This window comes from Salmo salar, chromosome ssa13 (assembly GCF_905237065.1).
Source record: "Salmo salar chromosome ssa13, Ssal_v3.1, whole genome shotgun sequence".
Lineage (NCBI taxonomy): Eukaryota > Metazoa > Chordata > Actinopteri > Salmoniformes > Salmonidae > Salmo > Salmo salar.
In genome coordinates, this window is record NC_059454.1 from 78,511,455 (window position 1) to 78,539,434 (window position 27,980).

The 27,980-nt window shown below is 40.5% G+C and overlaps 1 protein-coding gene and 1 long non-coding RNA gene across 2 annotated transcripts; one reads left to right on the top strand and one right to left on the bottom strand.

Annotated features, from left to right (window-relative positions):
* Positions 1-562: 562 nt before the first annotated feature.
* Positions 563-25,055, bottom strand: rnft1 (ring finger protein, transmembrane 1). Its single transcript, XM_014137887.2, has 9 exons — positions 24,668-25,055; positions 23,163-23,635; positions 22,992-23,068; positions 18,144-18,244; positions 17,796-17,949; positions 2,576-2,734; positions 2,380-2,445; positions 2,069-2,170; positions 563-1,875 (listed from the first exon to the last, which is right to left on the bottom strand). Exons 1-9 carry the CDS (start codon positions 24,691-24,693, stop codon positions 1,741-1,743), a joined length of 1,293 nt encoding a protein of 430 aa, XP_013993362.1. The 5' UTR covers positions 24,694-25,055; the 3' UTR covers positions 563-1,740.
* Positions 25,056-26,019: 964 nt separating this feature from the next.
* Positions 26,020-27,690, top strand: LOC123726244 (uncharacterized). The gene is made up of 2 exons (XR_006758636.1): positions 26,020-27,243; positions 27,469-27,690. It is a non-coding gene; the product is annotated as an uncharacterized lncRNA (long non-coding RNA).
* Positions 27,691-27,980: the final 290 nt, after the last annotated feature.

Here is a 27,980-nt window from a genome sequence, read left to right on the forward strand (position 1 = left end):
TGACCCAAGCCTTATTATTGGGCGAGTTCGACATTGCAGCCAACTTTAGAGGCGAGTTGAGGCTGACTGCAAATCACTGACTGCGAATCATCTTGCATCCTAAATAACTACTCAATATTATTTGTAGAACAGTCTGTCACAATTTACCCATCATACATCACAGTATTGATACTCTCAAACACAGCCATTGACTGCAATGCCTCAGAGAGCATAGAAAACATGGTTGTGTTTGAGAACATCCAAACTTAGCTGACACTCACTGTGGTCTCCTTTACCTGTATAGATATGGACTCCCCAACTATATGCCACCAGTCGACTTATATAACAGTCCAAATGGGACAATAGTTAATACTAAGAACAGCCAATGGATGGTAGGAAGAGGATAGATTGATGCTTTTCTGTGTGTCCCTAAGACCTCTGCACTTCATTCTAAAGACAAATAGGTTGTAAATAACTGAAAAACAAAGTTGGTTCATAACAAGCTTAAACAGGTTTGTGTATTATTATATGAGTGTAAATGCTCAGGGCCAATTATTAGTAGGCTATAATAATAATAAAAAAAAACATTTTATATTTTATTTAATTTGTTGATGGAAAGACTTTATGGAAGAAAAACATGAAATGATTTCACTACATAATGAAATATGGTAGTAAAATAGATACATCCTTTTAAAAACCAGAGTGGAAGAATGCAACTGCATCATCACTTTAGAAAAATAATTTATGGATCAAACCAATCTCACAACAATCTTAGTTGTGTTGCATATTTGTCATCTGGAAAACAAATCTTAAAAAGCAGAGATATCAGACTTAATCTAAAAATAAGAAGCCCCCCAAATTAATAACTTTTTAAATATCATCAACCTTTGTGTTTGTAATTGCTTCTCAACTTGTTGAGTACATTTTGTTCTTTAACCACTTCTGTCTATCCGGACTGCCTCTATCAGACACAGAATGGAATCCCTTTACAACATGTTGGAACCTTTGCAACTCAAAGAGAGAAGTGTTTGAAAGACTGGGTATCTACCAAACACAAAACATAACACGTTTTTGTGTGATCCACATTTGTTCTAACTTTGGAGGGAGAGACATAATACATCTGATTAAAATACTACTACAATTTAAATATCCCTCATGAACCCACCCCTATTTACAGGTAGAAGAAACCTCCAGGTATTCCCTGACTAGCCTGGTGCCAGATCTATTTGTGCTGTCTTGCACCCCCTATAGTCATTGTCATGACATTGACAATAAAGGTAGGAGTTGGCAAAACAGCACAAACTGATCTGGGATCAGGCTATTCCCTGACAGCTCTGTCTAATAAAGCCAGAGGCTGTCTGTTCTGTTCTTCTAGGCTGGCCGTCAAAACAAACATATGATTAAATCAGATCATGATAAGAAAAGATAAATGTTTGTAAATAAAATGAACTGAAAATAGCAAAAGGGGCCATGCAGAGAGAGAACCAGCTTCAGTCAGTCAGTTAGTTGTGTAGAAAAGTGATGGTTGGAGAGGGAGTTGCAGTAACATGCCACGGTGCTGAATGCATCCCAATCCCAAATTTTATGTGACCTTACGTTGGCAAGAAGTGGGCACAGCCCTTAATGAATGGAGGAACAGTATGGTCATCAGCTTCACAAGCCAATGAGGAGTGGAGTATTGCGGTCAATACAACTGTCATTCACACATCACAAACAGTGTCCATAAGTCATAGGCTCTCCACTTTCCATCATCTCTTTCTGTCAATAGATCTGGAGGTAAGGTGTGGTGGCCCCGTCCCTCCACTTGTGGACCTTGTCTGTGATGGCCGTGCGACAGAGTGGACACGTCTTCTCCCGGTTAAACCACAGAGCAATGCACTCGTCACAGAAAATATGCTGTTATTGAGAGAGAGAAAATAAAACAAGCATCCTCAATCAAACCATGCTACAGTAAAGCACATACAGGCAGTACTGTATGTGTGTGTAGCCTCAGATACCAGGTTTCTAGTGTCTGGTAACTGGTTAAAGAGTAAAAAAGTACAAAAAGTCTGCGATGTTTATTCTGCAGTAACGTGGTGGTGTGTCTTACCTGACACAGGAGGGCTCGAGGGTTCCTGTACTCTGCCTGACAGATAGGACAGATGTCCCCAGCCTCACTGCACTGGCTCCTGGTGGCTGCTGCCCCCGTGTGCTGAGGAGGAACAACAACACATGTTACCAACCCACACAGTCAACAAACAACACAGATCCAAACTCCTTACAAGGGTCCACATTATACTCACATGATCTATACATGAACAAGCTTTTCAGCATGTTCAAGACAAGTAGTCACTTGTCAGTCAACCCACATACCACCACTAAGAACATTGTTGACATGTTGATCTATTTAAAGTACTGTACCTCGCCACTGAGAAATAGCCTCACAGTTTTCTGGAAAGACCCCCACTGTCCATACAATCCTAAAAGCTGAATTGAAAAATAGTTTAGTACATTTAAACAAAAGGTGCAAATAACAAAGAATTTCCTCTGCTAAATGAGCCATTTTGAAGCATCCATTTTTGATCCATGATATGTGGTGCAGTTGTAGGTCAGCCACCTTGAGTATGAAGTAGACCAGAGCCAGCAGGACTCCCAGGGTGAGGCCAGTGTTGCCATCCACCTCCTGGTAGGTGATCAGGTAGCGGAACCAGAGGGGGATGGGGGCCACAGACTGGTACACCTGGCCCACCTCTTCAATCAGCATGTACCACCGCCCCTGGGGACAGCAAGTCATGAGTGAATCAATGCTTTCCCACCGTTGATCCCCTCCAAAATGGTGAAAGATCACACCAAAAATCAGGCTTTTTGTATTTGAACAATATGATTGGCTGTTCATTCAACAACGCTCCTCGCGAGTCACATCTTCTCGAGCACTGGAGCAGTACATAAATTGGCGTGTTCACACAGCACACGCAAGCTGTCCAGAGTAAAAAGAAGCACTCATCAATCCACTCACTGAGCTTATTCATTTAAGGGAAATTGATTCATAAAAGTAAAACGTTCAACAGTGAACATACTAACAATAGGCTGGCTAGTGGCTACTGTTGATAGTCTGCAAAAGGAAAACTACAAAAAAATAAAATAAACACCTAGCATTCTTGATTTATATATACACTAGATGACTAATAGGGGGCTCTGTTTTGATGCCACCTCACCTCCATCGTAGCACTCCCCCACCATTGTAAAAAATATTTTGGATGCTTAGCAGGGTATTGCAGGCTTTCGGTTATGAAAATGTGGTGCCAGACATTTGAATGGCAGCATTTTCATTTACTGGACATTTGAGAAATTTACAGGACCAATAGGCCTATGCATTGGGTGGGCAACATGATTAGGGCGTCCACCCACAGTGCTCAGAATGACAGAAAACACATTTACATTTTGGTAATTCATCTTAACAGAACATGCAAGTCCAGGATGCAATGACGTGTCCTTAACACGAAATTTGAAGAAGTTCGAATAACTGTCCACATTACTTTTCTTCAGCCAACCAGATGAGTAAAGAACAGAAAAATCACTAGTAAATTACTGTCCAAAAACACATTTTAAGTGGCATTGACCCAACAATGATAAAGAGTGAATATGCGCAGTGTGCACTCACTAGGGATATGACCGATGCTCTCCTCTGGTGCCAATAAGATAGACTATAGGCCGACTGTTGTTCGTTCAATTGCTAATTTTGATAACTAAAAGACATTAGTCTTTTCATTGTTTTCTCTTAACAGCAATAGCACTTTGCTTTCCAAACTATGTTTTTCCACAATTGAATTTTGAAATATTGCGATATGCCTGCCTGGGCCTCTGAACACAGACAGTCGTAACTCAACAATCATCCATTTGGTATTTGCAGCGTGTGCAGCCTTTCCTTCCGACTGTAGGCAATGTGATTTAAAACAATCCATCTTTTTTTTTTAAAGGCTAGTGGAAGCTAATGATCCTCTCTGGCCAAATAATGCTTTGGTAGCCTATTTTGAATGATTTTATTTATTTCTGTATTGACAGGAGTAAGCTAATTAGGCTATATCATTTTGGCAATTTAATTACATTTACTGAGGGAAAGCATAGCTTCCCCTAGCTTTATGGACAGGCCGCCTATGAGCCAATGTCAATCTACTATCCCCCATAGTAAAAAAGTTGACCTATTCTATTAGTCAGCTTGTCGAAAATGAAATAGCCCAAACAGACTCTTGAACAGTTGTGGGACGATAGATCCCAGATTCATACAACCAGTAGGCCTAGCCTATATACATATTTTTTTTTAAAGCAATGAGTCTGATGTAATAGATCAGAACCTTTAGCTTAAAATGTTGATAAACTATTATTTCTTAACATTATTAGCGCAGCAATGCACACAAGGCAGTAGGCTACGCGAGAATGTCCATTTGGCTACCGGACAATCAAAGAAAGTTGAAAACCATAGAACATGAGATAAATAAGCTACTGGTTTCAATGGCATGTGGAAGTCTTTATAAAATAATTGCCTCCACGGATATGGACGGATTTTGCCTAGACTACTTTGAAGCAAGGTAAAACATGCCTCATAATATGTAGTAAAACGTTAATGTTTCAAACAATTAAGGCCTATATGTTCTCAAAATGCATACTGCCTCCAGCTCATTGCAAAGTGGTATGTGACGCGCTGATGAAGCCTGCCTTCCGTTGCCTACAGTATGCATATGAATGGCGAATAGGAAGCATGCTTCAATTACCAGTTGAGAAAAAAAAGCTATTTTTAAAAAACACACGATTGCATTTACAATTGTTGCGCAATGATTGGGCTTATCAAAGCGCTGTCTGACAGATTTTCTGCCTAAATGCTCTGTATCTATATGCTGTGCGTGTGTGATAAATAACGAATATACACATTTAATTTAACAAAATTATGCAAATTAACCCATAGAGCGATTATCATTTTTTGTTTGTTTATTTAACCTTTATTTAACTAGGCATGTCAGTTAAGAACAAATTATTATTTACAATGACGCCTACCCCGACCAAATCTGGACGACGCTGGGACAATTGTGCACCGCCCTATGGGACTCCCAATCACAGCCGGATGTGATTCAGCCTGGATTCAAACCAGGGACTGTAGTGACAGCCCTTGCACTGAGATGCAGTGCCTTAGACCGCTGCGCCACTCAGGAGCCCAAACCATGACGAGTCAAATGTATTTACATCAACTGGTATTTCCGTCAATGAATAGGCTACAAAGCATTATGGGAATAGGATTTTTCTTCTTCTCCCAGCAATTGGCTGGTGAGAATTATTTTTTGACATAGTTTTTAAATTGTCCAAAAGCCGGCTATTACCGGCTTACGGAAATCCTGAGCTATATAAATTAATGTATTATTGTCTACATTCATTTTTGCCACATTTATTTTATTACAGATACCTTAATGCATACTTTTAAATTATATTATGTGAGCTAAAAATAAAAAGGTATATTGAATAGTTTTCCTTAAAGTATAATTTTTTTGAGATGGCTAATGTTACTCTCCCCACTACAACAACAACAAATACTTAAATACATGTAATTTTGTCCTTGAAACGTTTAATTGAAATAATGTAGAATTCCATTCATTCCTATGGAGAACTGCTCCTACTGGGGAGTGCCAATATGGCCGACCGGTGGCTTCAAAGCCTCTCAATGGCCAATACATAGCATATGCAATCCAGGGTTTATATACATCATTGAACCAGCGCAATATCTCTTTTGAAACGTATGAGATGTAAAAAAATTCTTCCCAAAATGACATACTTTAGAAACAAAAGAGAATGCAATTAATGTAATTCTAAAGAATAGAGTAATGACTTACATTGCTAGATTATATTACACAGATTTCTAAATAAAATAACAAAATGTAGCCTTTTACTTGCTGAATACAAAGACAATGCCTGCCAACCTATCATTCCAGGATGGCGTAGCAGTCGGACGTGTTCGCCTTTGTCTTATCCCGAGTAAATAGTCGTTTTTTTGTATATATTCTAATCTCACTTTCTATCTATCTACAAACTAAATATACTTTCCTGCAACCCGCCTCACCCAATGTGGTACAGATCTGCTATTTTTATTCCTTATAACTGGAACCTCCATCAGGAGCTAGCCAGCTAACTAGCTACTAGTCTTTGTTAGCCACGGCTACCGGTCTTCACCTTTAGCTCGGACAATACCTGCCAGTCTGCAACCGAGTGGCTACTGTTAGCTAATGCCTCTGTCCCGAAGCACGCACCAGTTAGCCTTGAGCTAGCCTCGAGCTAGGCCCATATACCAGCTAATTCTAGGGCTACAATGCCTCTTTTGCCAACTGGCCTGGACCCTTTATTGTCGACACGGAGCCCCGCCGATCCATCACGACTGGTCTGCCGACGTAAATCGCCCGATGTGGTCTCAACAGGTTTTCCGTTGAGATGTCGCCGAAGACCCATCTGCTATCCCCAGCCTGCTAGCTTTCTGAACAACATGTCTCCCGCTCGTCTAGCGTAGTAGTGACTACCGAATGGCTCCTTGACTCACCTATTGCTGTTCATTGGACCCTATGATCACTCGGCTACATAGCTGATGCCCCCTGGACTGTTTCAATAACACGGTACCTCATTTTTTTTTTTTTTTCTGTCGGCCCCAGCCTCGAACTTAGGTCCTGTATGTATCTAACTTACCCCCTCTGCCCATTCATCGCCATTTACCCGTTGTTGTCTTAGCTCTCCCGATCAACACCTGTGATTTCTTTATGCCTCTCTCTGTCAATATGCCTTGTCTACTGCTGTCTCAGCTAGTTCTTATTGTTTTATTTCAATGTAGAGCCCTCAGTCCCGCTCAACTTGCCTTAGATACTGTATTTATTTATTTATTTATCTTGCTTCTTTGCACCCCAGTATCTCTACTTGCACATTCATCTTCACCTTCACACTTCAGCGAGCAGGCCTTTCTAATCGACCTGGCCCAGGTAACCTGGAAGGATTATTGACCTCATCCCGTCAGTAGAGGATGCCTGGTTGTTCTTTAAACGTGCTTTCCTCACCATCTCAAATAAGCATGCCCCATTCAAAAAATGTTGAACTAAGAACCGATATAGCCCTTGGTTCTCTCCAGACTTGACTGCCTTTGACCAGCACAAAAACATCCTGCGGCGTACTGCATTAGCATCGAATAGCCCCCGCAATATGGAACTTTTCAGGGAAGTCAGGAACCAATATACATAGCTGATGTTCTGAAAGAGCTGCAAAATCTGGACCCCTACAAATCAGCTGGGCTATACAATCTGGACCCTCTCTTTCTAAAATCATCCGCCACAATTGTTGCAACCCCTATTACTAGCCTGTTCAACCTCTCTTTCGTATCGTCTGAGATCCCTAAAGATTAGAAAGCTGCCATGGTCATCCCCCTATTCAAAGGGGGAGACACTCTAGACCCAAACTGTTACAGACCTATTTCTATCCTGCATTGCCAAGTTAACAAACAGATCACCGACCATTTCGAATCCCACCGTACCTTCTCTGCTATGCAATCTGGTTTCCGAGCTGTTCATGGGTGCACCTCAGCCACGCTCAATGTCCTAAACGATATCATAACCGCCATCGATAAAAGACAATACTGTGCAGACATCTTCATTGACCTGGCCAAGGCTTTCGACTCTGTCAATCACCGCATTCTGATCAGCAGACTCAACAGCCTTGGTTTCCCAAATGACTGCCTCGCCTGGTTCACCAACTACTTCTCAGATAGGGTTCTGTGTGTCAAATCGGAGGGCCTGTTGTCCGGACCTCTGGCAGTCTCTATGGGGGTGCCACAGGGTTCAATTCTCAGGCCGACTCTTTTCTCTGTATATATCAATGATGTTGCTCTTGCTGCTGGTGATTCTCTAATCCACCTCTACGCAGATGACACCATTCTGTATACTTCTGGCCCTTCTTTAGACACTGTGTTAACAAACCTCCAGACAAGCTTCAATGCCATACAACACTCCTTCCGTGGCCTCCAACTGCCCTTAAATGCTAGTAAAACTAAATGCATGCTCTTCAACCGATCACTGCCCGTACCCGCCCGTCCGACTAGCATCACTACTCTGGATGGTTCTGACTTAGAATATGGGGACAACTACAAATACCTAGGTGTCTGGTTAGTCTGTAAACTCTCCATCCAGACTCACATTAAGCATCTCCAATCCAAAATTAAATCCAGAATTGGCTTCCTATTTCGCAACAAAGCCTCCTTCACTCATGCTGCCAAACATACCCTCGTAAAACTGACTATCCTACCGATCCTCGACTTCGGCAATGTCATTTACAAAATAGCCTCCAACACTCTACTCAGCAAATTGGATGTAGTCTATCACAGTGCCATCCGTTTTGTCACCAAAGCCCCATATACTACCCACATTTTACATTTTAGTAATTTAGCAGACGCTCTTATCCAGAGCAACTTACAGTAGTGAATGCATACATTTCATACAATCTGTGCTGGCCCCCCGTGGGAATCAAACCCACAACCCTGGCGTTGCAAACACCATGCTCTACCAACTGAGCTACAGGGAAGACCCACCACTGCGACCTGTATGCCCTCGTTGGCTGGCCCTCGCTTCATATTCGTTGCCAAACCCATTGGCTCCAGGTCATCTAGAAGTCCTTGCTAGGTAAATCCCCGCCTTATCTCAGCTCACTGGTCACCATAGCAACACCCACCCGTAGCACGCGCTCCAGCAGGTATATTTCACTGGTCATCCCCAAAGCCAACTCCTCCTTCGGCCACCTTTCCTTCCTGTTCTCTGCTGCCAATGACTGGAACAAATTGCAAAAATCACTGAAGCTGGAGACATATCTCCCTCACTAACTTTAAGCATCAGCTTACCGATCACTGTACACATCTGTAAATAGCCCACCTAACTACCTCATCCCCATATTGTTATTTATTTTTGCTCCTTTGCACCCCAGTATCTCTAATTGCACATCATCATCTGCACATCTATCACTCCAGTGTTAATGCTAAATTGTAGTTATTACACCACTATGGCATATTTATTGCCTTACCTCCCTAATCTTACTACATTTGCACACACTGTATATATATTTTCTATTGTGTTATTGACTGTACATTTGTTTATCCCATGTGTAACTCTGTGCTGTTGTTTCTGTCACACTGCTTTGCTTTATCTTGGCAAGGTCACTGTTGTAAATGAGAACTTGTTCTCAACTGGCCTACCTGGTTAAATAAAGGTGAAACAAAAAAATAAAATACATTCATAAAGTTTGGACACATCTACATATTCAAGGGTTTTTCCAAATGTTTTATATTTTCTACATTGTAGAATAATAGTGAAGACATCAAAACGATCAAATAACACATATGGAATCATGTAGTAAGCAAAAGTGTTAAACAAATCAAAATATATTTTAGATTCTTCACTGTAGCCACCCTTTGCCTTGATGACAGCTTTGCACACTCTTGGCATTCTCTCAACCAGCTTCATGAGGTAGTCACCTGGAATGCATTTACATTAACAGGTGTGCCTTGTTAAAAGTTAATTTGTGGAATTTCTTTCCTTCTGAATGTGTTTATGCCAAACAGTTGTGTTGTGACAAGGTAGGGTTGGTATACAGAAGATAGCCCTATTTGGTAAAAGACCAAGTCCATATTATGGCAAGAACAGCTCAAATAAGCAAAGAGAAATGACAGTCCATCATTACTTTAAGACATGAAGGTCAGTTAATCCAGAACATTTCAAGTCCAGTCGCAAAAACCATGAAGCGCTATGATGAAACTGCCCCATGAGGACCGACACCGGAAAGAAAGACCCAGAGTTAACTCTGCTGCAGAGGCAAGGCAGGGCAGGGTCATGTTTAGAGTATTCATTGCAGTGTGTAACGCAGTGCAGCCTAGCTTGTTTAAAACCATCCCAGCAGGGCAAAAGACTCGGGCTGAGACAAAATAATTTGGGGCTAAAGCCCCGAAAGCAAGGTCTGGTGACGTCAATGGACCATTTTATGCCTGTGAGCAGCGCTTCTAAAAATTAATCTTCAGCACTTCATTCACGGTGCCCACGGCTCCTCAGCCAGGCAGTGTTGCTGCGTGTCACTATATATACAGTTGAAGTCGGAAGTTTACATACACCTTAGCCAAATACATTTAAACTCAGCTTTTCACAATTCCTGACATTTAATCCTGGGGGTCATTGTCCATTTGGAAGACCCATTTGCGACAAAGCTTTAACTTCCTGACTGATGTCTTGAGATGTTGCTTCAATATATCCACATAATTTTCCTGCCTCATGATGCCATCTATTTTGTGAAGTGCACCAGTCCCTCCTGCAGCAAAGCACCCCCACAACATGATGCTGCCACCACCGTGCTTCACGGTTGGGATGGTGTTCTACGGCTTGCGAGCGTCCCCCTTTTTCCTCCAAACATAACGATGGTCATTATGGCTAAACAGTTCTATTTGTGTTTCATCAGACCAGAGGACATTTCTCCAAAAAGTACGATCTTTGTCCCCATGTGCAGTTGCAAATCGTAGTCTGGCTTTTTTATGGCGGTTTTAGAGCAATGTCTTCTTCCTTGCTGAGCGGCCTTTCAGGTTATGTCGATATAGGACTCGTTTTACTGTTGATATAGATACTTTTGTACCCGTTTCCTCCAGCATCTTCACAAGGTCCTTTGCTGTTGTTCTAAAATTCCTCAAACATATAAGTATTATACACCATTTTAAAGATAAACTTCTTGTTAATCCAACCACAGTGTCCAATTTCAAAAAGGCTTTACGGCGAAAGCACACCATGCGATTATGTTAGGACAGCGCCTAGCCACAAGAAACCATACAAACATTTCACAGCCAAGGAGAGGACTCACAAGTCAGAAATAGCGATTAAATGAATCACTAACCTTTGATGATCTTCATCTGGTGGCACTCCCAGGACTCCATGTTACACAATAAATGTTTGTTTTGTTCAATAATGTCCCTCTTTTTGTCCAAAAACCTCAGTTTAAATTGGCGCGTTATGTCCAGTAATGCATTGTCAAATAACATCCGGTGAAATTGCTGAGAGCCAAATCAAATTACAGAAATACTCATCATAGACATTGATGAAAGATACAAGTGTTATACATAGGATTAAAGATACACTTCTTGTAGCCTAGTGGTTAGAGTGTTGGACTAGTAACCGAAAGGTTGCAAGTTCGAATCCCCGAGCTGACAAAGCACAAATCTGTCGTTCTGCCCCTGAACAAGGCAGTTAACCCACTGTTCCTAGGCCGTCATTGAAAATAAGAATTTGTTCTTAACTGACTTGCCTAGTTAAATAAAGGTCAAATAAATAAAATAGTTATTGACCTCACTGTAAGCCTGATTCGAGTCACTTACATTTCAACATGTTGACTCAAAAGCTGCACTGACAGATAACGTTAAGCTAACAAACGTGAGGGACGACCCAGTCTAGTTAGCAGTGCTGCTTCATTAGCAACCTAGCAAATTTTATGAGAGTATAACCAACTACAATTAGCTGAGTTTACATTTTTTCCAATTTATAGAAGATGAATTTAAGATGCAGCTCAGCAAACATAGAGATGGTTGTTGTATTTGCAGGAGTAAGTGAATAGATTGTGTGTGTTTACAATACAATTATTAGCATCTAGCTACATACAGTGGCTTGCAAAAGTAAACACCACCCTTGGCATTTTTCCTCTTTTGTTGCCTTACAACCTGGAATTAAAATTGATTTTTGAGGGGTTTGTATCATTTGATGTACACAACATGCCTACCACTTTGAAGATGCAACATATTTTTTATTGTGATACAAACAAGAAATAAGACAACAACAAAAAACAGAAAACTTGAGCGTGCATAACTATTCAACCCCCCCACCCCCAAAGTCAATACTTTGTAGAGCCACCTTTGGCAGCAATTACAGCTGCAAGTCTCTTGGGGTATGTATCAAAAGCTTGGCACATCTAGCCACTGGGATTTTTGACCATTCTTCAAGGAAAAACTGCTTCAGCTCCTTTAAGTTGGATGGGTTCCGCTGGTGTACAGCAATCTTTAAGTCATACCACAGATTCTCAATTGGATTGAGGTCTGGGCTTTGACTTGGCCATTCCAAGACATTTAAATGTTTCCCCTTAAACCATTCAAGTGTTGCTTTAGCAGTATGCTTAGGGGAAGGTGAACCTCCGTCCCAGTCTCAAATCTCCGGAAGACAAACCGATTTCCCTCAAGAATTTCCCTGTATTTAGCGCCACCCATCATTCCTTCAATTCTGCCCAGTTTCCCAGTCCCTGCCGATGAAAACCATCCCCAAGGGATAATGCTGCCACCACCATGCTTCACTGTGGGGATGGTTCTCTCGGGGTGATGAGAGGTGTTGGTTTTGCGCCAGACATTGCGTTTTCCTTGATGGCCAAAAAGCTCAATTTTAGTCTCATCTGACCAGAGTACCCTTCTTCTATATGTTTGGGGAGTCTCCCACATGCCTTTTGGAGAACACCAAACGTGCTTGCTTATTCTTTTCTTTAACCTGTTGGGGCTAGGGGGCAGTATTTTCACGGCTGGATAAAAAAACGTACCCGATTTAATCTGGTTACTAATCCTACCCAGTAACTAGAATATGCATATACTTATTATATATGGATAGAAAACACCCTAAAGTTTCTAAAACTGTTTGAATGGTGTCTGTGAGTATAACAGAACTCATTTGGCAGGCAAAACCCTGAGACATTTTCTGACAGGAAGTGGATACCTGATGTGTTGAATTACCTTTAAGCCTATGCCATTGAAACACACAGGGGTTGATTAATGTTTTGGCACTTCCTATTGCTTCCACTAGATGTCACCAGCCTTTACAAAGTGTTTTGAGTCTTTTACTGTGAGATCTGACCGAACAAGAGCTTTGGAACGGTGATGGCCGATTAGACTCTGGCGCGCGAGTTCATGTTGGGTACCCTCGTTCCAATACGTTATAAAAGAGAATGCATTCGTCCACCTTGAATATTATTCATGTTCTGGTTAAAAAAGGCACTAATGATTTATGCTATACAACGTTTGACATGTTTGAACGAACGTAAATATATTTTTTCCCCTCGTTCATGACGAGAAGTCCGGCTGGCTTAGATCATGTGCTAAGAACACGGAGCTTTTTGGACATAAATGATGAGCTTTTTTGAACAAAACTACATTCGTTATGGACCTGGGATTCCTGGAAGTGACATCTGATGAAGAGAATCAAAGGTAATGGATTATTTACATAGTATTTTCGATTTTAGATCTCTCCAACATGGCCATTTGTCTGTATAGCAAAGCGTATTTTTCTGGGCGCAGTGCTCAGATTATTGCAAAGTGTGATTTCCCAGTAAGGTTATTTTTAAATCTGGCAAGTTGATTGCGTTCAAGAGATGTAAATCTATAATTCTTTAAATGACAATATAATATTTTACCAATGTTTTCTAATTTTAATTATTTAATTTCTGGTGCTGACTTGACTGCCGGTTATTAGAGGGAAACGATTTCCTGAACATCAACGCCATAGTAAACCGCTGTTTTTGGATATAAATATGAACTTGATAGAACTAAAAATGCATTTATTGTCTAACATAATGTCCTAGGAGTGTCATCTGATGGAGATTGTTAAAGGTTAGTGCATCATTTTAGCTGGTTTTATGGTTTTGGTGACGCCTGTCTTTGAATTGACAAAACATTACACACAGCTATTGTCAATGTACTCTCCTAACATAATCTAACTTTATGCTTTCGCCGTAAAACCTTTTTGAAATCGGACAACGTGGTTAGATTAAGGAGATGTTTATCTTTCAAAGGGTGTAAGATAGTTGTATGTTTGAAAAATTTGAATTTTGACATTTATTTGGTTTCAAATTTGCCGCTCTTGAAATGCACCTGCTGTTGATAGGGTGCACCACGGGTGGCACGCTAGCGTCCCACATAGCCCCAAGAGGTTAAGCAATGGCCACTCTTCCGTAAAGCCCAGCTGTGTGGAGTGTACGGTTTAAAGTGGTCCTATGGACAGATACTCCCATCTTCGCTGTGGAGCTCTGCAGCTCATTCAGGGATATCTTTGGTCTCTTTGTTGCCTTTGATTAATACCCTCCTTGACTGGTCCGTGAGTTTTGGTGAGTGGCCCTCTCTTGGCAGGTTTGTTGTGGTGCCATATACTTTCTATTTTTTAATAATGGATTTAATGGTGCTCTGTTAAATGTTTCTGATATATATTTTTTTAACCCAACCATGATCTGTACTTCTCCACAACTTTGTCCCTGACCTGATTAGAGAGCTCCATGGTCTTCATGGTGCCGCTTGCTTGGTGGTGCCCCTTGCTTAGTGGTGTTGCAGACTCTGGAGCATTTCAGAACAGGTGTAGATATACTGAGATCATGTGACACTTATATGGCACACAGGTGGACTTAATTTAACTAATTATGTGACTTCTGGAGGTAGTCACCAGTTTTCCGTGTTTTATTTTAGAATTTTTTTAGAACTTTTTTCCCATTTCACTTCACCAATTTGGACTATTTTGTGTATGTTTATTACGTGAAATCCAAATAAAAATCTATTTAAACTACAGGTTGTAATGCAACAAAATAGGAAAAACGCCAAGGGGATGAATACTTTTGCAAGGCACTGCAGATGGGTTGGGTGACAACGTCACGAAAACAATGTGCACACTTCCATTGGGCATAAATCAGCCTGTTGTGATTCTGTATGGCCAGATTGCTAGCAAGAATGACACTGCCACATGGGGAATCATACCCAGCTAGCGCAGTGGATCTGGGCCGATTCCGTCTGAGAGTCGGGGCACTCGGCTAAGAGTCAGACTTGGCCGACGTCATGTGGGCTGAGTCTGGGCCGCCTTAGGCAGTATTACTTATGGCTAGGATACGGGGATTGAGCTCGGGCCGATTCCGGTGAGAGTTATCTGGCCCAAATGTATTACTTGGGGCTCGGGCCGATTGGGGCTACTCTCTGGCAGATGATTACACGGGCTGCTTTATATAATTAACATTTCATGATTTATTTTTCCATATTTTCTCATTGTTTCTGTGATCAAAAAATATAGATTTTAATTGTATTAAATTCTTTAAGACTCCTGTTTAAGTAGTAATTTAGTATTTTGATACTCTGTGCAAGGCAACTGATAGGCATTAAAAACTTTGAGGATGGAGCCTCCCGAGTAGCGCAGCAGTCTAAAACACTGCATCGCAGTGCAAACTGCGTTGCTTCAGATGCTGGTTCAATACCCGTGTCAGCCGCGACCGGGAGACCCATGAGGCGACACTCAATTGGCCCAGAGTTGTCCGAGTTAGTGGAGGGTTTGGCCAGCCGGGATCGCGCTGTGGCGGGCCAGGCGCACGTACGCTGAAACGGTCACCAGGTGTACAGTGTTTCCTCCGACACCTTTTTTGGGGGGATGGGTGGGTACAATTTGTATGCAGTAAATGTATAATAGTAATATTTAAAATTACTAAAATTTGGTAATTTTGTATACATTTATTACAATTTGCATCAAGCCACTTCTGGGGGGGATTCTGGAAAGATGCCGGCAAAGTCGGCTGACACCGGGCCGATTCAATCAGTTCCTGCCCCCCGGAAGAGGGCCGCGTCTGGGCCGATTCCTCATTGCTAGCTGGGTAAGTGGCTTATTTCAGCATGTTTTTGATACCATGTCTTGTTTTGAGGTGTTTTGACTGATTTCATGTCAATGCAAATATGTCAAAAAATGTTGCTAACTACCTAACCAACAACTGTAATGATGTATTTGAGACAACAAGTGGTCATTGTGCAAATGTATTTGTTTTCAATAAACATTGGAGACGAAATATAGCTTACAGATGAACAATCTAAGATGTGTTGCCACATGGTTGCACGCATTTCGATTTTGTTGCCAAAGCGAGAGAGTACACAGGTATTGTGGTTAGTGAAGGGTAAGACAGTTGAATGTTAATCAGGTTTAAGATTGAGTGAACTGCTAATATCATTAAGGAACAGAAATGATCCCAGATTTGACCTTTAGCTCAATTCAGGTAAACATTATATGCCTGTTGTTCATATTGTGTGTGCGCGTACAGTATATTGCTTCTGTGTGTGTGTTCAGAATACTCCATATTGCTACGGCACTGATACTATGCCGTCTCTGTAATAATATAGGAGATCCAGGGAAGCAGTACTTTAGACAGCAAGGAAGAGAGGGGAGCAGACAGGACAGAGCGAGAACACATGAGAACATAGAGAGAGGGGAGGCCAACACAAGACAAACAAGGCATATTCCTCTCAAGATGCCACTTCTGACATGTCCTGTGTGTATAAATTGTTACACCTTGATATGTTCCCATCACTGAAGGCAATCATACAGGCCCGCGCTGACCATCCCAGTTAACAGCTATGAGAGATCTTTCAGTACATTAAGACGTCTACATACCTGGCTTAGGAGGCCAGTGACCCAAAATAGAATGCATCATGGCAATTGACAAAGATATACATACTAACACACTTGGGAAATGTCTAATCTTTATGGATGGACTAACATCCTAGTACTGTGTAATACAACTTGCAAACATTGTGAATATTTAGTTGGAGAAATGATTGCATGCTAGTATGTACATGTGTGTAGAATTGTGAAGTGTTATTACTACAGGGGTGTTGCAGGGGTTCCATTTGTTTTTTGTAGGTATAAATATTGTCCTGTAGCTAATTGACCTTGGAATCTGTGATTTATTACCACAGATTTTCAAGTGTATTTGGTGCCTGCGTTATTATTTTGGAACTGCACAGCGCGTGGAGCATGACTAGCTCACATTAGTTAGCAGTAATGTGACCAACATCAACATGAGGCTTTTTTTTTATTGCCAATAAAATATTGGACATGGTTTATGAAAACATTGCAACAAAATTATATACTTTTTTCAACAATTTTTCTTCATGGAGAATTACGATATAGTTATGCACTTGTATTTTGTACTTGCTAATAGATTTATAAAATATATTATTGACACCATATTCCATTGAATTAATTTTAAGAAGTGTTAATTATTTGGCATCAGGAGAGTAAAGAGCATGGAAGAAAGCAGCGAGATATGAAACATAGCGTTATGTTTCTGCAAAATGTTCACTGCTAATGTGCGGGGCGCTTCATTTCAGTCGCACAGGATCCAGCCCCAGGTCTTCAGGGTTGAGCCCCGGATGATCTGAATGTCTAGTGACGTCCCTGATATGGTCTAATTTCCTTGAAAGTCTACTAAAGTGAGACTTTGTCCTTGTGTGTTTCTTGGCCATTTACACTTAGGTTGTTTTTCAATGTTTGAGTTTGCCTCAACTGCTAGCGAACAAATATCTGCACACTGTCACTGATGGCTTGCTTGAATTCCCTCATTGCCACGGTAACCTCCCACCCTTAAAGGGACAGCAGGATATTTTGGTTAAAAGATTCAGGTCACATTTTTTTTTTTTTTTTTGCAATATACCAGATCACTACTTACTAGTAATACATTTATTGTTTGAGAAACATTACAAAGCATGTCCATCTGTTTTTGTTCTTGTTTTTTTGTAATTATTGCAGAAAAATATTTTGGCTAGTAAAAAAAAAAAAAAAATGTATGAGTGGCTAGATATTTTTGATCTATTTGCCACAGTGGCGGTGGACTAAATGTTGGTTTTAGGCCCTGATTTTAACTGCACCATATCCAGGCCACTAGAAATTCTGTTCAGGCCAGTAGATTTTTAGCCAACGAGCCCAGCTGGGCCTTATCAAACAACTGGAGAGGGAGAGAGAGCATCCTTCCTTGCTTACCTGGGCTCTGAATGTCACCAGGTTAGATGGTAGCAGTAGGATAAGGCACTTGAACCCCATGAAGAAGAACTTGAGCATAAAGTTGGTGACGCCCACCGCCCATAGGACCTCCCAGAAACCCAGGGGCTCAACAGCTGGGCTCAGGAAAATTAGGCTGAGAAAGAGAGAGAGGGAAAGAGGATGTGGATTACGTATTATGCTCCCAGTCCTGATGTTTTTAATGTTTGTCTGTTTTGTTTATTAATCATACCACGCTGTCAAGCCAAAGGCAAATTTCCACATATTGCGTATTATTATTTTTATTATATTCTAGTCTGCTGTGAGCATGTAAAGTAAGGGGAAACTTACCAATAGTAAAGTGACTCAGTGAGAAATGTGTAGTAAAGCAGAAATGTGGAGGACGCCAGGAAGAGGAGCAGCCATACGCACTCTATTTTTGACCGACGATCCTGAGGAGAAATACACTGAAGACGATCAGATTCAGATTTGAGTATAAATTAAAGCACTGATGTATAAATTGAGAATATACAGTACCAGTCAAAACTTTGGACACATCTACTCATTCAAGGGTTTTTCTTTATTTGTACTATTTTCTACATTGTAGAATAATAGTGAAGACATCAAAACAATTAAATAACACATATGGAATCATGTAGTAACCAAAAAAGCGTATGTATATATATATATTTTATATTTGAGATTCTTCAAAGCTGCTTTGATGACAGCTTTGCACACTCTTGGCATTCTCTCAACCAGCTTCATGAGGTAGTCACCTGGAATGCATTTAAATTAACAGGTGTGCCTTGTTAAAAGTTAATTTGTGGAATTTCTTTCCTTCTGAATGTGTTTATGCCAAACAGTTGAGTTGTGACAAGGTATGCAGAAGGTAGCCCTATTTGGTAAAAGACCAAGTCCATATTATGGCAAGAAAAGCTCAAATAAGCAAAGAGAAACGACAGTCCATCATTACTTTAAGACATGAAGGTCAGTCAATTAGAAACATTTCAAGAACTTTGAAAGTTTCTTCAAGTGCAGTCGCAAAAACCATCAAGCGCTATGATGAAACTGGCTCTCATGAGGATCGCCACAGGAAAGGAAGATCCAGAGTTACCTCTGCTGCAGAGGATAAGTTCACTTACCAGCCTCAGAAATTGCAGCCCAAATAAATGCTTCACAGAGTTCAAGTAAGACACATCTCAACATCTACTGTTCAGAGGAGAATCAAGCCTTCATGGTCGAATTGCTGAAAAGAAACCACTACTAAAGGACACACCGATAAGAAGAAGAGACTTGCTTGGGCCAAGAAACACGAGCAATGGACATTAGACCAGTGGAAATCTGTCCTTTGGTCTGATGAGTCAAAATGTTAGATTTATGGTTCTAACCGCCGTGTCTTTGTGACACGCAGAGTAGGTGAACGGATGATCTCCGCATGTGTGGTTCCCACCGTGAAGCATAGAGGAGGAGGTGTGATGGTGCTTTGCTGGTGACACTGTCGGTGATTTATTTAGAGTTCAAGGCACACTTAACCAACATGGCTACCACAGCATTATGCAGCGATATGTCATCCCATCTGGTTTGCGCTTAGTGGGACTATTATTTGTTTTTCAACAAATAACAAAACACCCCCAGGCTGTCTAAGGGCTATTTGACCAAGAAGGAGAGTGATGGAGTGCTGCATCAGATGACCTGTCCTCCACAATCACCCGACCTAAACCCAATTGAAATGGTTCAAGATGAGTTGGACTGCAGAGTGAAGAAAAAGCAGCCAACAAGCGCTCAGCATATGTGGGAACGTCCTTTTTTTTTACCTTTAAGAACAATTTCTTCTTTTCAATGATGGCCTAGGAACAGGGAAAGAACGACTGATTTTTACCTTGTCAGCTCGGGGATTCGATCTTGCAACTGTCATGACGTGGCCCTCTTTGGGTGCAGCGAGCACCATCCCCCTCTCTCTGCACCATCCCCCTCTCTCTCTCGCCACCTCTCTCTCTTCCCCCTACACCCAGGCTCTGTTGAGCAGGTCATAAATTCCTAGAGGAGTTCTCTCTCTTTATGGCCAGAGTATAGAGTGAGTTATCATAGAGAGAACAAAGGAACTTCTTCCACATCACAGAACTTAAGAACTGAACAATATCCATGTTCTCGAGATGGTATAAACGGTCGGTGAAGTAGCCAGCTACGAACTGGTCCGTTTTATACAATTTGGTGACCTCATGAAAGACAGTACAGCCACATTACCATAACTCTGTTTATACAAGAGTCTCAGTTGTGGGGCTTGCATCTAATTGTTGTATAAAATGAATGAGTAAATATGAAACTATTTGTGAAATTATGTGATGTGATTATAAACTGTTTAATGAAGGAAACTCCAATTCTCTTTGGGGTTAACTAGGTCATGGGCCCGCCCCATGAGCACAGACATTGACCTGGCGTCATGGGACAGCCCCTTTCTACTGTTACGAATATAACCCCCACCTACAAAAATCCTCTTCAGACCAAGCTTACCTCAATTACGAGAGGGCTAAGGTTTGAGACTAGACCAGTACCTCATTACAGAGGGAGTTAAGGTTTGAGTAGATTGCTGAATCTTTTAACCATACCACGTGGTTAAACTCTGAGACTATCGATCTGACAGAAGAGCTACTATTCGATACTAATTACTAGTCTGCAGCTAGAAATTATGTACCCGTGAATGCGAAGGCCGACAACCGCCGAAACATCTATTCTATAACAACATTGCTGAATGTTACTCTGAACTATCTATTCTAAACACGGCAGAGAGAGAGGGCGGACAAACTCTCCAACAGAAACAAACTTTCCAACAGAGATCACGACAACACACTGAGCGTAAATATATATATTGATTGCAATTATTCCCGAATGAGTGAGCCTTCATGTGCAAAGGATTAGCATTTCAACTGTTAGAATTATCAAGTGTGTAGTGATTCATTTGCGTAATTCCCGCCTTTCTCAGTCTACATCCACTTCCCTTTTGTCTACCAAGCCGCCATGCCGGTTTAGCCACTAGGGCACATCCCCTATCATTTCCTTGTAACCATATCTACTTTGTTTGTATGTGCATTTCTGTGATTATTTAGTTAGTTAACCTCTTGGGGCTAGGTGGGACGCTAGCGTGCCACCCGTGGTGCACTCCATCAACAGCAGGTGCATTTCAAGAGCGGCAAATTTGAATCCAAATAAATGTCAAAATTCAAATTTTTCAAAAATACAACTATGTTACACCATTTGAAAGATAAACATCTCCTTAATCTAACCACGTTTTTATGATTTCAAAAAGGTTTTACGGCGAAAGCATAAATTTAGAGTATGTTAGGACAGTACATTTACAAGAGTTGTGTGTAATGTTTTGTCAAGTCAAAGACAGGGTCACCAAAACCATAAAACCAGCTAAAATGATACACTAACCTTTTACAATCTCCATCAGATGACACTCCTAGGACATTATGTTAGACAATGCATGCATTTTTAGTTCTATCAAGTTGATATTTATATCCAAAAACAGCGTTTTACTATGGCATTGATGTTGAGGAAATCGTTTCCCTCCAATAACCGGCAGTCAAGTCAGCGTCACAAATTAAATAATTAAAATTAGAAAACATTGGTAAAATATTATATTGTCATTTAAAGAATTATAGATTTACATCTTTTGAACGCAATCAACTTGCCAGATTTAAAAATAACCTTACTGGGAAATCACACTTTGCAATAATCTGAGCACTGTGCCCAGAAAAATACGCGTTGCGATACAGACTAGACGTCATGTTGGGGAGATCTAAAATCGAAAATACTATGTAAATAATCCATTACCTTTGATTCTCTTCATCAGATGTCACTTCCAGGTATCACAGGTCCATAACGAATGTAGTTTTGTTCAAAAAAGCTCATCATTTATGTCCAAAAATCTCCGTCTCGTTAGCACATGATGTAAGCCAGCCGGACTTCTCGTCATGAACGAGGGGAAAAAATATATTTCCGTTCGTTCAAACATGTCAAACGTTGTATAGCATAAATCATTAGGGCCTTTTTAACCAGAACATGAATAATATTCAAGGTGGACGAATGCATAGTCTTTTATAACGTATTGGAACGAGGGTACCCAACATGAAGTAGCGCGCCAGGTGTCTAATGGGACATCACCGTTCCATGGCTCTTGTTCGGTCAGATCTCCCTCCAGAAGACTCAAAACACTTTGTAAAGGCTGGTGACGTCTAGTGGAAGCAATAGGAAGTGCCAAAATATTCCTAAACCCCTGTGTTTTTCAATGGGATAGGTTTAAAGTCAATACAACACATCAGGTATCCACTTCCTGTCAGAAAATGTCTCAGGGTTTTGCCTGCCAAATGAGTTCTGTTATACTCACAGACACCATTCAAACAGTTTTGGAAACTTTAGAGTGTTTTCTATCCATATATAATAAGTATATGCATATTCTAGTTACTGGGTAGGATTAGTAACCAGATTAAATCGGGTACATTTTTTTTATCCAGACGTGCAAATGCTGCCCCCTAGACCCAACAGGTTAATAAATAAATGATTGAGACAATTGATGTATGGATGACTCATAGTGAAGACTGGGTTCGTGCAGATAACCAACAATTTACAACGTTTGGAATGAGACTAACGTGAGGTAAAGAATAAATAATTAATTAGAAGACTAATTGATCAGATATTAAAATATCTGAAAGTTATTAGAGGAAAACTATAACCTGGTAATCTGAATATTTTCCTTGGTGCCCCGACTTCCTAGTTAATTACATTTACCTGATTAGTTAATCACGTAATAATAACTACAGAGAATTGATTCGATAAACTAAGTCTTCAGTTTAATGATGCCAAAGACACGACACAACCTTCCGGTTACTAGCCCAACCCTCTAACCACTAGGCTAGTGGCCGTCCATCAAGACTGTTGGAAAAACATTCTTCATGCCAAGGGTATGCAACGCTGTCATCAAGGCAAAGGGTGGCTACTTTGAAGAATCTCAAATATATTTTGATTTGTTTAAGACTTTTTGGGTTACTACATTATTCCAAATGTGTTATTTCATAGTTTTGATGTCTTAACTATTATTCTACAATGTAGAAAATAGTAAAAACTAAGGAAAACCCTTGAATGTGTAGGTGTGTCCAAACCTTTAACTGGTACTATATATTTTCTTCGTTAGTGACTTACCTGAAGAAAGACTTGGGTTTGAATGTTCTTATTCGCATAAAGAAAAGTTGTAAACAAGCCAACTCCAACAACTAGACCTGCAACAAAGTCATGGAAGAGATGTAAATGAACCTTACTAGATAAATAGAAAAGTGTTCCTGACTGTATATGTTATTATTACCTGACACTTACCTAGGGCATGCTGGATGACTAGTTTAGCACCGAGGATGATTATGAAAGGAAGACTCTTCTGAACCCAGCGGAAGAGGTAGCGCAGTTCTGAGAACGAGGTGCTGGGCTCCCCTGACTCCAGATCAGCATCAGCTGGGTCTGTCTCACTGGGCTCACTGTGAGAGTGCTGGTGTCCCCCACCATGTGAATGGGAGTGGGAACTGGTTCTGGAACTGGCTCTGGACCTACGGGATGACGCCCCTCCTCCTCCACTGGGCTCCCCGGGCCCGCTGGAGAGAATAGGCACCCGGACTTCATCACTGGTCTCTGGGATGACAGAGCCCCCGGTCGCCCCTGCTGGTGTCCTGGTCAGTAGCTCTGGCTGTATAGTCAGGGACAAGCCATTTCCTGCCTGATGGGCACCCACCTCGCTGGAGTTAGGTTGCATCACAGTTGGTGATTCCCTCGATTTCAACGTTCTTCTGGAATCACTCCTTCAACAAATAAATTGTTTGAGGTAAAGAGGAGAGACAAGAGGATATAGCCTAGTTATAATGTGCAGATGCTAGCTGACGAGAGCGGGGTAAGTTGATGACAAGATATGTTCTCAAAACTGTAATGTTTACATTAATTCTGATTATTTCCAGGGATACACAACATCCTGAAATATATGTAGATATCGTTGTTAGAAATAATACTATATTCCCCGTGATGGAGTGATGCTGAATGTAAAAAAAAAATCGCTAAACTTAACCCACTCTCCCCTACTAGCCTAGACAGCTGCTAGTGGCAGCTAGATCTGCACTATCATCTCGAATGTATGTGCTTTCCCGGTAATACACTGGTGTCCCCCGTGCACCAGCTCGTACATAAAGCATCCTCCATTCAGGCTACAAAGCATACTTTTCTTAATTAACTAGATTTAATGGCAAGCCGACCAAAAAAACTGTGTCTTAAAAATATGTGTCTTAAAACATAATTTTCCACCATCACTTTCGGATTTTCGTACAATTTAGGTTGCACACCGCGTTCAACCGACTATTGCGCATATCACCGGCCACCTACTACTAGGCTACTCCCCTACTAGCAAGCTACAGGTTGTTGTTGACAGCTTAATAACGTTAAACCATTGTAATGCAGTCTAACTAATGTTACTTGGGCTGGCTAAATTACAGTCAGAGATTAAGGACTGTGTTATCACCAGTAACATTATATCAATACCCACTTTTGTACCAGTCTAACAACTGTTTTCTCTTTTGTTTACATAAGTAGTGACAATTAGCTAACGTTTTGTAGCATTTAGCTAGCGAAACATAACTGTGTGACAAGCTGTCTGATCAACATTACAATTGACACTGACAGCTCTTTGGCAAATAGAGGCTGTTGACACTGATGAGATTAATGGCAGTTACTATAGCTAACTGTATATTGTTCGTTAGACTTCAAGTGACAAATATTCTCTGTCAGCTAGCTAGGCTAACGGTATGTCATTTCATTAGCAATGCAAGCAAAAAGGCTTTAAGTACCTGTCATACTGAGTCCGGAGTTTCATGATAAGCCACCGTTCTCCATCTAATACGCAAAATTAACGAAAAATGTAAATAAAATAAACGATCTAAAAACAAGCTAAGCCATAAGCCTATCGTTTGGAAGACATCTTGAATACGACAGGCGGCAGCATCAGCGTCGCAAACTGACGTAAAATTCGTCAAAGACTAAAGAGAACACCAGAGAACCAACTCGGCGAAGCAGTCAATGAATGGGAAATAGACAAATAGATTGTTTTTATATTTACTTCTAATGTGATGTAGGCTAAGCAACAAACATTTATCCCATAAATCAATCCCCTTCAATTAATTTTTGTTTCGTGAATCTCTACGCCAGAAGAGCAGGTCACAGGCTCAGTGTCAGATATGTTTTCACCCCCTTTGGTTAAGTTTAGGGCTGAGGTGAAGTAATCTGATCCTAGATAAGCAACCACCTTGAGCGTCCCCCAGCTGCAGTAGGTTAGTTGACAACAGACATCACATTAGCTTAGTGTATTTCTGAGTGACATGTTGTATTGCGGACATATTTCCCCTGTGGCAATGTCTGTCAACTGGTGATGTTACAATATGATAAGTGCTTAGTTGAGTCATATTCAGAGCCCGCTATGTAGTTATTGTTCTCTGTTGATGCTTGTTTAATTGGTTGGTGGTTGGCTTTCTAATGGGCATTTTACAGTAGTATCATCTGTCCTATGATCTTGACTAAAGCTCTGAAATGTACAGGAAGGAAATGTTAGGGTTTAACCAACTATTTGTTAGCATAACCTATATAAAATAACAGAGAAGCTATGCCACAATATTAAGTATATAAACTATAGATAATTGAATACTGCTTTATGTTAGAGAAAGTGGCTCATGTGATGGTGGGTCATGTCCACAGAATGCTGATGCTTTAAAACAGGGTTTTGCAAGAGCTTTTTGCTGAACAACAGCAATAACAAGATAATGGGTGCAATGTAGGGGTTTTAGAGAACTGTGCATTGGGTAACAAGGTGTAGGCAGCTGACTTGGTGATAGGAGGTTGTGAAACCCATCACAACGGGAGCATGTGAGGAACAGGTAGAGTGGAAAAACAACAGTATAAGTAAATCACTGGAAATTGGGTGGTTGCTGACTCTTGAGTATACACTAAGAAGATAAGATCCAACGCCAGGCAACATGTGATGCGTCACGAGGTTGGGACCAACCTGCATACCAACGATAGGCTGGAGTAAGTCTAAACCACACCCAGTCTCTACTCTGACAGGCCCAGCAAGGAGGGGGAACTAAGTCTGTCAAGAAGTATTTAAAGAGAACTTGTGATGAAATTTCAGTTCTCTGTCTGCCCTGCGTGGTGTTTCAGTGAGCCCGTATATACGAACAACATACTTACCACTCAAGTGTTTGCATTAATTATAGTACAAAGAAATCAGAAGTTACTCTGTGCTGACTATTTTGTTCCGACACCAGATTCGAATTGACGCAACCCAACAATTGGTGACCACGACGTGATTCTGGTACTGGAACTTCGCTGAGTATTGATCAGCCGGTTGGACATCGCTGTCGTGGGACGGTGTGTTTCACAAAGAGTCCGGACAACTAAAAATAGGTGAGCAGACACCTATTGTTATAATAACTAAAGATCTGCATATTGGCTTTATGCAAATTACTTTTGTGAAGCACCTGTTCGATGTAAGTGAACTAAATTATGAATTATTATGAGTAGATAAGAAATATTATAGTGACATTATTGTGACATGCAAACATGTGGTGAATGTGTTGTTAGTACCATGGTACCATAGAGTATTGGTCCACCGGAAAGATTCGTAAATATGAAAGGTACGGTTAGGTTCGGGGAGAATACTGAAGTCTTTCGGCAAGATTCGTAACTTCGAAGGTACGATTAGGTTCGAAGATATAGGGAATAATTGGTTTAGTAATTGGTATCGGCAAGATTCGTAAATATAAAGGTACGGTTAGGTTCGAGGAATTACCCCGACAAGGTTCGGGAAATTTTAGAATACTGAAATCTTTCGACAAGATTCGTAACTTCGAGGGTACGATTAGGTTCGGCGGAGTAATTCTTAGGAAAGGAGGTGAGGTTGTAGGCGAGGTGAAAGAGGAATAATAAATTAGGAATTTAAAGGCAAGAGAATAATAGTATAATAAAAAGTTTGGAGATAAAATAATATGCTCAATTTAGGTGTAGAATAAAAGGTGATATTTAACTGTTTGAATTTATTAACGAAAAAGCATCAAAAGGACTGGAGGAATATTTTAGATAGGACGATAATTGTGGTATTGGCAAGGCACATACTACGGGCGTGGCTAGGGTTGAGAAGTATATGTTTTAAATGGTGGGGTAATGTTGGCTCTAATGGAGAGTTATTACTTGATTTGATATACTAAGGGTGTGGTTAGGTTTGGAAAAATATATGTTTTAAATGATGGGTTATTGTTGGCTCTAATGGGGATTTATCAATTGATTTGATGTTTAGTGTTTGACAGTGTACAAGCACCAAGTTCAGATAGATGGGCTAGAGCGGGATAATTTATTAAATAATTTGATGTTTGAGGTTGGACACTGTATAACACCAAGTTTAAATAATTTGATGTTTGAGGTTGGACACTGTATAACGCCAAGTTTGAATAATTTGATGTTTGAGGTTGGATACTGTATAACACCACGTTTAAATAATTTGATGTTTGAGGTTGGACACTGTATAACGCCAAGTTTGAATAATTTGATGTTTGAGGTTGGACACTGTATAACACCAAGTTTAAACAATTTGATGTTTGAGGTTGGACACTGTATAACACCAAGTTTAAATAATTTGATGTTTGAGGTTGGACACTGTATAACGCCAAGTTTAAATAATTTGATGTTTGAGGTCGGACACTGTATAACACCAAGTTTAAATCATTTGATGTTTGATGTTGGACACTGTATAACACTGAGTTTAAATAATTTGATGTTTGATGATGGACACTGTAAAACACGAGTTTAAATAATTGGGTTGGAATAATTTGGATTGTTATTCGATTTGATGGTTGCTGTTTGACGTTATATAACACGGGTTTAAATAATGGGGTCGGAATAACTTGGAATGTTATTTGATTTGATGTTTGATATTTGCATTATATTGAATAACACCGGTTTCAAATAATTCGGGTAAAATAAGCACAGAGTGAGACTAAATAGGTTGAAACAATTTGGTTTAAATAATTAGATTAACATACTTCAAATAACAGATTGATTATCAAATCGGTTAGAGGTAAATACGAATATTATAAATTAAAACAAAGAAACATG

Excerpts from the sequence above, each read along its gene's own strand:
- rnft1 (XM_014137887.2), bottom strand. The coding sequence starts at position 24,693 with ATGAAACTCCGGACTCAGTATGACAG. Across the intron at positions 2,446-2,575 it reads TGGTCTACTTCATACTCAAG|CTTTTAGGATTGTATGGACA; the intron begins GTGGCTGACCTA and ends TTTTCAATTCAG. Across the intron at positions 2,171-2,379 it reads GGCTATTTCTCAGTGGCGAG|CACACGGGGGCAGCAGCCAC; the intron begins GTACAGTACTTT and ends GTTCCTCCTCAG.